A 14,837-nucleotide genomic window follows, 5' to 3' on the forward strand; every position below is an offset into this window, starting at 1 on the left:
GACTTCTTCGGCTCCTCTCGCCAGCAAGGGGTCCCTTGGGGACCTCCCTTCGCAAGTTCCGACCAGCAGAAACGCGGATGCCCGCAAGTGGCTGAAACACCCACCGGTCACTGGTCATAGGGCCTCACGGTCGTCGTCCGTCCCTGAGACTGACCCAGTGAAGCCCTCCCAGCCTCAATCACCGAAGGCAGAGCGAGAGAAACAGAAGAAGAAAAAGGTTCATAAGAATCACGACAGTGCAGTGGCACCCGTCCCACCACTTCCTACAAACTCAGCGTCTGAGGATGAGGTCGAGATTCTGGCGTCTGCTGAAGACCTGGATCTCTCCAGACCCTCGGACGCAATGGATGTCACTCGCACGGGTACTGAATCGGTGGAAAAAGTGACCCAGTGGCGTAAACTGCCTCCCCAGTCCCTTCAAGCCTTTCTCAGTCATGGACAATACAATCCTCCAGTGCAACTGCAGCGGTTTTTTCCACCATCTAAGTCAGCTCCGACAACTTATCAGCCTTCACCCTTTCCTCTGAATTACTCTACAAGAAACTTGGTTTCCAGCAATGCAAACCCCAGCCCTCTGTGGCTATCAGGGTTATTGTAGGAACCAGGCCACTTATTCTGGTGGTGTCTGCATCTATGTCCTTCAGTCCCTTCACAGCGAGTCTGTCCCTCTGCAAACACCTTTAGAGGCTGTCGCTGTTCGTGTGTGGACGCCACAGGCTGTTACTGTCTGCAGTCTGTATCTTCCCGCAGCATGTCCAGGCTGCGCTGATAGCCCAATTGCCGCCATCTTTCTTGTTACTGGGCGACTTCAGCGCCCATAACCCTTTGTGGGGTGGGTCAGCAGCAACGGGTCGAGGCGCCACCGTTGAGAATGTCTTGACACAGCTAGACCTTTCGATTTTAAATGATGGTGCCTTCACACATTTCAGTGTGGCACATGGCACGTACTCCGCCATCGACCTTTCGATCTGCAGCCCTAGCCTCTTACCTTCTGTCCAATGGAGTGTGCATGACGACCTGTGTGGTAGTGACCACTTTCCGGTCTTTCTGTCACTGCCACAGCGTCACTTTCTGGGCGCTCTTGGAGATCGGCTATGAATAAGGCTGACTGGAACTTGTTCTCCTCCATGGCCGCTATAGCGTCTCTTTCTAATGAAGCCACTGATGCGGTGGTTCACTCGGTCACCACCGGCATCGTTTCTGCCGCAGAATCTGCCATTCCCCGTTCTTCTGGGTCCCCTCTGCGGAGGACTATGCCTTGGTGGTCGCCTGAGATCGCTGAAGCGATTAAAGATCGCCGGCGGGCGCTGCAGCGTCACAAGCAACATCCCTCCATAGAACACCTCATCGCATTCAAAGGGCTGCGTGCGCGGGCCCGCCGCCTTATCCGCCAACGCAAACAGGAGTGCTGGGAGCGATATTTCTCCACCATTGTCCTCCATGTCTCTCTGGGCCAAGATTAGATGCCTCTATGGCTATCGGACCCCTGTCAGCGTCCCTGCGCTCTCACTGAATGGAGCAGTTTGTACTGACTCCGACGTAATTGCAAACCGCTTGGCAGAGCATTTTGCTCTGAGTTCCGCTTCTGCGAATTACCCACTGGCCTTCCGCTCCATTAAAGTGCGGATGGAACGTCAGAGCCTTTCATTTCGCACCCACCATCCTGAATCCTACAATGTTCCATTTAGTGAGTGGGAATTTCACTGTGCCCTAGCCGCTTGCCCTGATACAGCTCCTGGGCCAGACCGCATCCACTGTCAGATGCTGAAACACCTTTCAGTGGACTGCCAGCGACGCCTCCTCGACCTTTACAACCGTATTTGGGTCGAGGGTGAGTTTCCGTCGCAATGGCGGGAAAGCATTGTTATCCCCGTTTTGAAACCTGGCAAGAACCCTTTGGAGGTGGACAGCTACCGCCCCATTAGCCTCACCAACGTTCTTTGCAAGTTGCTTGAACGGATGGTGAGGCAGCGGTTGAGTTGGGTATTCGAGTCTCGGGGCCTTCTGGCTCCGTCTCAGCGTGGATTCCGTAAAGGCCGCTCTGCCGCCGACAATCTGGTGATCCTGCAGTCAGCCATCCGTACAGCCTTTGCCCGCCGTCAGCACCTGGTCGCTGTCTTTTTCGACATGCGGAAGGCGTACGATACGACATGGCCACATCCTCTCTACGCTTCATGGTTGGTGTCTTCGGGGTCCACTGCCGATTTTCATCCGAAATTTTCTGTCGCATCGAACCCTCCGTGTGCAAGTCGCGGCCTCCCATAGTTCCTCCCGAGTTCAGGAGAACTGGGTGCCACAGGGATCTGTTTTAAGTGTCTGCCTGTTTTTAAAAGCAATTAACGGGCTCGCTGCGGCGGTGGGAACGTCTGTCTCAGCGTCCCTGTATGCTGACGACTTCTGCCTTTACTATAGCTCTATTGGAGTTGCAGCTGCTGAACATCGGCTGCAGGGCGCTATCGGCAAAGCGCAGTCTTGGGCTGTAGCGCATGGCTTCCAGTTTTCGGCAGCCAAGACCTGCGTTATGCATTTCTGCCGGCGACGCACTGTTCACCCAGAGCCGCGGCTTTATCTTGCCGGCGAACTTTTTGCTGCGGTGGAGTCACATAGGTTTTTGGGAGTGGTTTTGATGCCCGGTTGACTTGGCTGCCTCATATTCGGCAGCTTAAACAGATGTGTTGGCGGCATCTAAATGCTCTGCGATGCTTGAGCCACACCAGCTGGGGCGCCGACCGATCTACCCTCTTACGACTCTACAAGGCGTTAATCCAGTCCCGTCTGGATTATGGGAGCCTGGCTTACGGTTCAGCATCCCCTTCTGCGTTGCGGGTGCTGGACCCAATCCTTCACAGTGGGATGCACCTTGCCACTGGTGCTTTCCGGACCAGCCCTGTGAACAGCTTACTTGTGGAGGCAGGTGTCCCTCCACTGCAGTTACGGCGCCAACGTTTACTGGCCGCTTATGCTGCCCATGGTTTTAGCTTGCCCAGGCATCCAAATTATCTTCTGTTCCCACGGTCGGTCGTCCATCTCCCAGAACGTCGGCCTCGGTCGGCTTGTACGAAGGACTTAGTCCCTCTGGAGGCCTTCCGCCGCCGCTTTCTATCCATCCTTGCCATGTATCAGGGCTCTGGCGTTGTTTATACTGACGGTTCGATGGTTGCTGGTCGTGTCGGTTATGCCACTACGAACTACATTCCTTGCCAGCTGGCTGCAGCGTTTTCACTGCTGAGCTGGTCGTCATCTTTCGTGCCCTAGAATATATCCGCTCCTGCTCAGGTGAGTCCTTCGTTATCTGTAGCGACTCCCTGAGTAGTTTACGAGCTATCGACCAGTGTTTCGGTCGCTCTCGTCTGGTGATGGCTGTCCAGGATTCCCTCCATGCTGTTGCCGGTTGCGGCCGCTATGTGGTCTTTGTGTGGACCCCAGGCCATGTTGGGATACCTGGCAATGAAACTGTTGACCTCCTGGCGAAAGAGGCCACCAGCAAACCATCTCTGGACATTGGCCTCCCGCAGACTGACTTGCGAGCTGCCTTACGCCGCAAAGTTTTCGCGCTTTGGGACGCTGAATGGAGCGATCTGACCACGCGCAATAAACTCCGTGCTATCAAGGAGACGACGACTCTGTGGCGCTCCTCCTTGCGAGTCTCTCGCAAGGAATCTGTCGTCCTCTGCCGACTGCGCAATGGGTACGCACGGATGACGCACGGCCACTTATTGCGCAATGAGGACCCCACTCTATTTCGCTGCGGATCGGCATTGACAGTGGTCCACATTTTGTTGAATTGTCCACTTTTAACTGTGCTCAGGCAGACGTTTGCGCTGCCTGATACGCTCCCTGCCCTTTTAACTGATGACAATGCTAAGACAGGCTTAGTTTTGCGTTTTATTCGGGTAGGGGGCTTTTATCACTCAATCTAAGTGTTTGTCCTTGTGTATAGATTCTGGCCTTTGGCCAACGATTTTAGTCTGAGTTTTTAGTGTGTTTTTTCTTTCGGTGGTTGGCTTTTCCTTTTTTGTCTCTATGGTCGGCCAACCACTGTCACACACTGTGTGATTGTCGTCTGTTGTCTCCATTATTCATTTTTTACTCTGTGTGGGTGTTTTTAAGTTTTGGAACAAGGGACCGATGACCGTAGCAGTCTGGTCCCTTTAATCCCACAAACCAATCAAACCAACCAACCAAATCCTGCAGTTCTTCTTGACTTTCAGTAATGATATCAATGTCATTAGCATATCTTGTCATTGATATCCTTTCACCTTGAATTTTAATTTCACTCTTTAACCTTTCTTTTATTTCCGGCATTGCGTCTTTTATGTTTAGCTTGAACAGTAGGGGCGAAAGACTACATCCTTGTCTTACGCCCTTTCTAATCTGAGTACTTCGTTCTTCGTGTTCCACTCTTTTTGTTCCCTCTCGGCTCTCATGATTATTGTGTATACCCGTCTTTCCCTATAGCTTACCCTATTTTTCTCATAATTGCGAACATCTTGCACCACTTTACACTGTCGAACGCCTTTTCCAGGTCGACAAATCCTATGAACGTGTCTTGATTTTCCTGTAGTTTTGCTTCCATTATGACTCAGAAGGTCAGAACTGCCTCTCTGTTGCCTTTACGTTTTCTAAAGCAAAACTGATCGCCATCTAACACATCCTTACTTTTCTTTTGCCTTCGACTGTACATTATTCTTGTCAGCAAATTGGATGCATGAGGTGTTACACTGATTGTACGATAATTCTCACACTTGTTGGCTCTTGTAGTCTACGGAATTGTGTGGACGATATTTCTCGAAAAGTCAGACGGTATATCGCCTTACTAATATATTCTACATACCAACATGAATAGTCGCTTTTTTTTTTTGGTCACTTCCCCGAAATTCTGACGGAATGTTATGTGTCCTTTCTGCCTCACTCGATCTTAAGTCTTCCAAAGTTTTTTTCAAATTTTGACTCGAACACTGGATCCCCCATCTCTTCTATATCGACTCCTCTATCTTCTTCTATCACGTCATCAGACAAGTCTTCCACACTAAGTGCATTCTTTCCACGTATCCTCTCTCATCTCCGCATTTAACAGTGTAATTCCCATTGTGCTCTTAATGTTGCCGTCCTCGCTCTTAATTTCACCTACGATTGTTTTGACTTTTCTATATGCTGAGTTAGTCCTTCCTACAATCATTTCTTTTTCGATTTCATCACATTTTTCATGCTACCATTTCACCTTAACTTCCCTGAACTTCCTATTTATTTCATTCCTAAGTGACTTTTATTTCTATATTCTTGGATTTCCCCGAACATTTTTCAACTTCCTTCTTTCATCGATCAACTGAAATATTTCTCCTGTTAATTACGGTTTCTTCGAAGTCACCCTCTATGTATCTGTGTTTTTCTTCCCAATTTATGTGATTGCCCTTTTTATAGATTTTCATTATTCTTCAAGTGAATTGCCTACTGAGCCATTTCTTATCTATAACCTCAGAAAACTTCATTCATGTCTCTTCATGCCGTAGTACTTCCACATCCCACTTCTTTGCGCATTGATTCTTCCTGACTATCTCTTAAATCTCACCTTACTCGTTATCACTACTAAATTGCGATCTGAGTCTATATCTGTTCCTGGATATGCATTAAAATCCAAAATCTTATTTCGGAATCTCTACCAGACCATGCTGTGATAAAACTGAGATCTTCCCGTATTTCTCGGCCCTTTCCAAGTATACCTCTTCCTCTTGTGATTCTTGAACAAAGTATTCGCTATTTCTAGCTGAAATTTATTGCAGGACTCCATTAGTCTTTTTTCTCTCTCATTCATGGTACGAAGGAGGTTCAAATGTCTTCACATATCTCCCCCTTACATTAACGGACACGGATTCTAAAATCTATGTGAGCCTTTAGTTGCACGCATATGCACGATCTTACCTATGACTGGAATAGACTGCACTTTGTTTTAGGGCTACCCTTAAAATGGCTGTGATGGAATGCCATGAACTCATCATGATATCCGTAGTCTTTTACCTTCGTGTAACTCCAGTCTCCATTGATTTTAAACATGTCTTTGATCACATTCAACATCCATACAGTTACAATGCGTGTGGGGTTCCCGCCACTCTTTGTAGATGCCATTCACCTGTTACTATTTCATAACGTCCCTATAGTCCAGGTCAATGCGTGACTTACTGGATCAGTACCTATAAGCCACCGAGTGTGTCAGGAATGCTCTACATCCATGTGAATGTGTGTAACGCAGTGGAACCCCTGATCTCCCGTCTTACAACTCGGCTGTAGGGTCTCACGTTGCATGATCATACTTATCAGCTGATGTCCTATTTCTCGCCCACTCCACGCAAGAACACAATAACACCATCCACTGGATACAGCAGTACAGACATACTACAGGTGGCTACTTTAATGTATTCAAGTTTATGATGATGCATATTGGGCATGGACTCCATGTTGCAGCGCCATACCCACTACCTGCAGGAACCACCCTCCGTTACTTAAGGATCTAATTTACAGGCTCCACACACCACACCACGTCATTGGCTTACCACCGGCCCTTACAGTCAATATGACACCACATTGTCCATCAGGTTCACCATAGCTTCAACCAGCTACAGTGTGAGTCCTATGTCAACATGTAGTCCCCAAACAGGCACATGTTTCCCGTATCCTCCTGATGGTGTTACTCCTTGATTGCAAACTTCAGTCAGCCTTTGGATACTTCATGTCAGTAGGGAAACTTTTCAAGGTCCGTTACAACTCTTGCACTGCCCCCTCTGAAAGTCAGCCTCAGAATCTCAATGTGCAAGAGCGATCCTCCACGCCCTATGTACATACCATGCTGTTGAACTGGCGGAAGTCCTTCCCATCTTTAACACGTCGTCTCTTGGATATCCTCCGACCTGCTTCTCTCCAACCACCAATCGATACAGCACACATCTCCCTGTTATTGTACCACATCACAACTCATTTTTTCGAACTCAACTACGTTCAGAGCGGTTTCCCAGTCACTCATCCTCCCTGTGCATAGGACTTTTTCTCTATGTTTACATTCTCCACCCCTCATGGAAGTACAGCACCCAGACATTAACTGGTAGACAGCTGAGTTCATGCACCCTTTTTATCATCGTACACGTTTGCACGTTGGTATGGATTTGTCAACTGTAAATTCTCGCCCAGTTGTCGACTTTACTATATAGGACTGGTTGCTTCACCACTTGACTCTGTTACGAAGTCAATGATACCAACAAGCATCATCTTATGTGCCCCCTGAAATGGGACGTTCGGCTCCTCTTCTGTTACCTCTGCGTCCCACTAATGACAGTTACCCCTTTCCACTATACTTATCTGGTTTCAGAGATGGGTATTAGAGTAACTCATTACAATGGTCCACGTATGGTCCTTACTTCTGGTATCAGGTTGTGATTGCACACACTAGGTTCATCCAGTTGCCCCATTACTGACGAACCTTCTCAATATATCTCCACAGCGTCTTTCTTGACAGCCCCCACCACAGTTTTGGTGTGTCCCATTTTCCTATTTCTTGATGTTTCTGTTCTCATCTTCCATCGTACAGCGCAATGAAACATACAGGCCAAGGAATAGACATAATACGAAAAAATAAATAAAAGAAAAAAGTTATTGGGATCTCTTACCCCTTATTCCTATCGCCCTTTCCGGTAGAGCACTTGCCTGAAAGGCGAAGCTACCAAGTTATGAGTCTCGGTCCGTCACAAAGCGTTAACCTGCCATTTGACACCACTTTCTATTTAAACAAGTAAATCATTTAGATTATATATTGGATGCTACACGTTAACAGCAGAAGATAAAGTAAACTACAAATGTCGATCTTGTAGGATTTCTCCGATAATAAGAAAAGTATCAAATCAGCGGAGAACAGTTCATTATCAGTTGTAACTGCAACATGAGTAGAGCATTCGTAGGATCACGTTGATAATTACAGTTGAAGAAGATATAATCGATGTCCTCGTGGACAGAATATGAACACAGCTCTCCCGGGGTAGGTGCTACAACGTACCTCTTCAACCAAAAAATTAAAAGGTCGATTTTAGAAAACTTGTATTAAAACTTACAATGATAAAACATTTTTACACAATACTGTTACGAAATTCAAGTTTTTAATTTTTATAATTGAAACAATAAAACAACAAGATTTAATGTAACATGCATTACTTACACAGAAGCTCTTGTTCAAACACCCCTTACATTATTTATTTCTCATTGACACACATAACACGAAACGTCAGCATGCAGCTAAACCGCTGAGGTTGCTGACAGTCGTAAACAAATGGCGATATGTACAACTCACATTTTCGGAACGTAGCTCAACTTACTTTAGCTGCAGTATACACGCACGCACACACGCACGTTTACACACACTACCTCGTCCCACGCCCCCGCGCACCGCATCACATTTGTCATCCATCGTCACGTTCGCTAGTTCCGTCGCAGCGGCAAATTATAATTACGTTGCGTTATAATACCGTTGGCTAGTAATCGTATCAACTAAGAAATCTGCAAGTTACGTTTTGAATCATTTATTTCAAAACAGCTTTATTTTATTATCAAAATTTAAAGTAATAGCTTTCCGGTTCATAAGTGTGATCATTCATACTGATAATTCAAACATTTCGATAATTATTTGTAGCTACACATGTTACTTTCACTTAATTAAACTACTTTCACAATTTATGCTTCGAATCATGAAAATAAAAATGCTTTAAAGCCCTAATACTTATTCTTAATATTTATATATCTTGATATTTTTGTGTTAAGCCTTATCTAATCTTTGCCATAGTTGAGTAAGGTATTGAAAGTACACATACAGGAAATACTCTGAACCATCACGAAAGTTTTACTATAATTACTGACACTTACTACATTTTTATCAATCTAAATGCAGTTTTTCACTTTTATCTTCATACATGGATCTCATCATTATTTAGGGACTTTTGTCTTGTGTGAGCAAACTATTCAATAACTTCTAAATTTGGCAGTAACTTGTAAATAACAAATCAGCGCTTTTGGAGAATTCTTGTCCGCTGCTCAACAACTGTTCCTTTAGTTCATTATTCCTAGTTGATGCAGTATGCTCGTTCCTCTTGGTAACTAGTGTATCACAAGCAAAGATGTCTTAAATGTCCGTAGTTAAACATTTGCTGTTATCGTTGAAAACGTTTTGAAACATCTTTGTACCACTGCTTTAGTGGAATAAGAAGAGTTTATCCGAATATAACATTTACTTCTTATTTGTAGTTCATTCTTCTTTCAGAATATGCATTAAAAAAGGAACAAAGAAGATTAGACTATAACGTCCAGTCAGCGATGTCATTCGAGACGCAGCATAAACTCAGACTGGAGAAGGAAATCGGCAGCATCCTTTTCAAAGGAGATGCCAAAGCATAGGTCACTCTGTATATTAACTCTTACAATTCTCTGCTTACTTTCGTGATAAGAAAACTGGTCCTAAATAGACTGTGTGAGTAAGACGACAAATTTTTCAATTCGAAAATAATCTGGTACAAGAGCAGCTTAGGAATTACCTCATCTGTCATTAAGAGTGAGTTATCCACTAGTAGGTCAGTGGCGTTGACAGAGCGTAAGAACTGCAACAGTTGCTGTGAGTTTTCAGCTTCGTAGCCGAGGACAGAGCCCAGTCTGAAGGCGTGGTATCGGGGATCCCGTACCACGGACATGCAGGCTACGAATGTGCCACTCTGGTCCACCAGCCGCGAGAACAGATCTGCAGCAGAAGCAATCTTCAAAAACATGCATTGAATACACAGATACAAGAGCCTGGAATTAGCGCACATATTCTATACAAAATTACGTTATTAAACTAGTTTTCCAGTGTCTGTCCTCGTATTGATGCAAACGATCAAGAGTCTAATTAAACAGTTTTCCTCCTAGTAGTGCACCATTTCTTAGGCACCAACCGATGCCAATGGGCTTCCTGGGGTTGTATGCCCTTTTGTTGCAACTGTTATCCTTGCCACGCAGATCTATTTGTCTGTATGCGTTCTTCCACCTTATTGTAAGGTTGTTACCGAAAACACACCAAGGAAATTGAGGAGAACGCCTTTAACACATAGTATGTCTGGGGTTTCGTTATGTTCCTGGAACCACACCTTTGTGCAGGTATGTTCTGTGGTACAACACATCCTTACTGTGTGGTTCTCAAATGTGTTGGAGCGCGACCCCAAAAATGGTTAAAATGGTTCTGAGCACTACGGGACTTAACATCTGAGGTCATCAGTCCCCTAGAACTTAGAACTACTTAAACCTAACTAACCTAAGGACATCACACACATCAATGCCGGAGGCAGGATTCGAACACGCGACCGTAGCGGTCGCGCGTTTCCAGACTGAAGCGCCTAGAACCGCTCGGCCACAGTTGCCGGCAGCGCCCCCCCACAAGAACAAAATCGGAAGAAGTGAAAGTGGCTTAACGGATATACGCTGTAACAGCCGACACATTGCTTCGAAGCTCTTGCAGACAAATTTCACTTGCAGACTTCGGCATTTTGTTTGGAATACTGATAATTCGTATACCTAGGCAAGATAAAGTTTTGTCTAATGTACTTTCTGTAGAGATAATGTGACATTTAATAGATCTTTACATGGAAATTAATTAAACATATTTCATGTTGTAAGCTTAACTTTCCTCTCTTTCAAAAACTGAAAATGTATGTGGGATTTACTTTGCGCCTGTGAAATTTAGTCGCATTTTATTACATTTTTCGTATAATGAAATAGTTTCATAACATTTTTTCAGATTTGGAAAAATGGAATACCAGAACTTGTTAGCTCATAAGCCATTGGTAAAAAATCAAAATTTGTAAAAGGTATGCTATTTTAAAGATGAATGGCTCCGAAGAATGGAATACTAAATTAGTTGTCACATTCATGCGTTTCCATATGAAGGATTTGTTTACAAATTCAACTTTCTTGGTTTTTTAAACTTTCGTCTACAATAATCTACCGAACTGGACTTCCGGAATAAGCTGTTTGTGCTTCTCAGAGCCCAGCAACCACTTTTTACTATAGCTTTGTGTCGTGGCCAGAAGAAGCATTCAACAAAATACTACTAAGGAAATATGCATTTAGTAAACAAATCCATAACGCTTGGTTGGTTTCGTCCATATAGCGCACGAGATTCCCAATGAAGACGTATGCTATACTCTTCGACGCACGTCATCCATGATCTACGAGTAAGACTTCCTCGAAACCCATGTCTTTGTCACACTGTTGAAGGGAACAAGAGTACGCATCAAATTTAACAGAAAAGGAAGGCTGTGAACGCATCTTAATAACGATAATAGCTTAACATTCTGCTATAATGTCGCCAGAAGCATTTGTTCTAGGAACATATTACATTCTTTTACGGTATGTATGTATTACTACCGCGATACATATCAGTTTGTTAGTTGTTGTTGAGACCCGTCACACTGTTCTCCTGAAAAACAAGACGTGGGAGCTAATTCAGCTCACCTAGAATACAGCACAGAACACGCATTATAGGCAGCATGTGACTCAATTACGAAACACGTGTACACAGAAAGAGATGAGCAGCATACATTATACTGTTGACATGTACGCCTCATGGAAACGGAAGACATGCACAACTACAAAATCTTTACACGAGGAACCGGTAAAAGTAACATATAAAACGCGCCGAAGATAAGTCGTATGGCGTGAATGCCTGGGAGACCCAGAGAGGAGGTTCAGCCGCCTAATTGGAAAGGTTCTCCCTATTCTTCGCGCCTACAGGCACCTCTCCTTCGCGTAGTGTGAGACCTGTGTGCATGGGTATATATGTTAAGAGTAGATAACTATACTGAGTGTTTGTCTAATGTAGTGTAACGTTCGTGTCAGAGGTGATGAGGGAAGAGGGAAGGTGAAACCCGGTTCCAGAACATAGCCTTTCCTTTCGAATAGCAACTCTGCGGCCGCCAAACTTAACGTCTCCTTCCAACGGACGGATCACCAGCAACAGTGTCGCATCACAAGACACTGCGGAGAAGTTTGGAATGTAATCAAAGACACTGTCGCGAAGACTGGTGATGAGGGACTTTACGTCACCACTCCTCCTGCCCTCTCTGCCTTAAAGGCAAAAGCAAAATTGTCAACAGTGGGAGCTCACCCAGTCACCCATTCAGGTACTGACCGTACCAGACGGTGCTTAACGTCGGTGGTAAAAGTGTCAAACAACATACTTAAAACTGCAGAAACCACGTCTTAGGGAGACAACATATGTATTCTGCAGAATATGTTTTATCAAGCAAAATCGGTAGAGAGAGTCAACACAAACAGAAACTCTTTGAGTATGTACAGTCTGCAAATGTATATGCGCACAGCACGAATGAGATGGTTCACGAAACACTTGCTCGACCGATAATTGAGTATTGCTCCTTATTCTGAGACCGTTATCAGGTATAACTGATAGAACAAGTAGAGATATAAAGAAGAGCAGTGAATTTCGTCACGGTTTTGCTCAGTAAGAGCGTGTCACAGTGATGTTCATCCAACTCCAGTGGTAGTCGTTACAACAGAGGCGTTGTGTACCGCACTATGGCTCACTGTTAAAATTTCGAAAGCATACGTTCCTAGAACAGTAAACTGCATTGTACACGCTCTGCTGTGTCAGTCAAAGCATAATCAGCAAGAACCAAAATCGTCATGGAAATGAAGCAGACTGTAACTAGTTTCCCTCAGGTTTTCAGTGTTTCTTTAGATTAACATCTCTCTTCAAACTCCGTATCCTTCCATTCGATACGTATGTGTGTATCATACCTGTATGTAGAGTAAATCATCTCCATATGTCTGCTGTCTACTGAAGTACAAGCTCTTTGCAGCAGCATTATCCGCAATACCATGCCCACATTAATCATTGTGTGTACCACTGTCCCACCCTATGTCCCATTTTTCCAGTACGTGGATAACATACACATACAGATCTCAGCACACCAATCACAGCGTACAACATTAAAGAAGTACTCCACAAGAAATGTAAAACTGCTCCTAGCCACGAATGCGTGATATACAGACGTCTAAGACAATGTCCTCCTTCCATCCCAGCAACCCTTGAAATAACTTACAACAATATCCTCTAACAAGGCTATTATCCTGAACGATGGAAAACCTATTTTCCTCAAAACCCAAAATAAGCCACATAGTGAAAACTCTTCCTACCAACCCATCAGCCTCGCCTCAGTGTTTAACGAAGCCTTTGAATCCATCCTCTCTCAGCACGTCCATAAACACCTAGACCAGCATGTACAACTGCCTTTAAACCACTGTGGTCTTCGTCTTATATCAAAGTCATCTAGTATCACTTCATCTTAATAACAGTAAATCCACCATTTTTGTATCCTCGACCTCCAAAAGGCATATGACTGAGTATGCATGCCAGTCTCTTCTTCAGACCCAGAAATATGTGTTTCCTATTGATTATGTTTGCCATATTGGTTCTTTCCTATCTAACAGTCCACCTTTTGTCACTATTATCAGTGCCAATTCCTGCCAATCCTACTGTAAGTCTGCTAAAATGTTCTGTACTCTCTCTCCAATCAAACATTCTTTACACTGCTGACATGCCTAAACCATCTTCTCCAGTACGCCGATCACACCACCTTCCTAACTTTATACCATAACTTCCAGAACTCCCAATGTTCACTCCAGATCCATTTCAACCAGTACACGTCCTGGTGCAACCAGTGGCTTGAACCTAGGTGATAATTATGGGATGAAGGCCTACAGCATCACCTCCATGACTTTTATCTTACCATTTATAGCTGTCTTCTCCAATTAACAAACAGCCTGAAGTATCTGGGACAACCCCTTCATCGTAAACTAACTCGAAAGCCACAGCTACTAACCATCCAACAGAAAGCTCACAGTAGATTTGAGGACAATATTATGGAAATGGAAGAGGATGTAGGTCAAGATGAAATGGGAGATATGATACTGCGTGAAGAGTTTGACAGAGCACTGAAAGACCTGAGTCGAAACAAGGCCCCAGGAGTAGAAAACATTCGATTAGGACTACTAACGGCCTTGGGAGAGCCAGTCCTGACAAAACTCTATCATCTGACGAGCAAGATGTATGAGACAGGTGAAATACCCTCAGACGTCAAGAAGAATATAATAATTCCAATCCCAAAGAATGCAGGTGTTGACAGATGTGAAAATTACCGAACTATCAGTTTAATAAGCCACGGCTGCAAAATACTAACACGAATTCTTTACAGACGAATGGAAAAACTGGTAGAACACGACCTCGGGGAAGATCAGTTTGGATTCCGTAGAAATGTTGGAACACGTGAGGCAATACTGACCCTACGACTTATCTTAGAAGCTAGATTAAGGAAAGGCAAACCTACGTTTCTAGCATTTGTAGACGTAGAGAAAGCTTTTGACAATGTTGACTGGAATACTCGCTTTCAGATTCTGAAGGTGGTAGGGGTAAAATATAGGGAGCGAAAGGCTATTTACAATTTGTACAGAAACCAGATGGCAGAGTTGAGGGACATGAAAGGGAAGCAGTGGTTGGGAAGGGAGTGAGACAGGGTTGTAGCCTCTCCCCGATGTTATGCAATCTGTATGTTGAGCAAGCAGTAAAGGAAACAAAAGAAAAATTCGGACTAGGTATTAAAATCCATGGAGAAGAAATAAAAACTTTGAGGTTTGCCGATGACATTGTAATACTGTCAGAGACAGCAAAGGACTTGGAAGAGCAGTTGAACGGAATGGATAGTGTCTTGAAAGAAGGGTATATGATGAACATCAACAAAGGCAAAACGAGGATAATGGAATGT

At 44.5% G+C, this 14,837-nt stretch overlaps 1 protein-coding gene across 1 annotated transcript in view; it reads right to left on the reverse strand.

The window, feature by feature from the left end:
• The window catches only part of LOC124788820 (venom carboxylesterase-6-like), a 184,084-nt gene that overhangs the window by 49,682 nt on the left and 119,565 nt on the right, over positions 1 to 14,837 (reverse strand). Inside the window, exon 5 of the mRNA XM_047256100.1 lies at positions 9,564 to 9,763. Within this exon, the coding sequence (XP_047112056.1) occupies positions 9,564 to 9,763 (200 nt within the window). The remainder of the gene's footprint in view (positions 1 to 9,563; positions 9,764 to 14,837) is intronic.

The sequence above is a fragment of the Schistocerca piceifrons genome, chromosome 3 (genome assembly GCF_021461385.2).
Source record: "Schistocerca piceifrons isolate TAMUIC-IGC-003096 chromosome 3, iqSchPice1.1, whole genome shotgun sequence".
Classification (NCBI taxonomy): Eukaryota; Metazoa; Arthropoda; class Insecta; order Orthoptera; family Acrididae; genus Schistocerca; species Schistocerca piceifrons.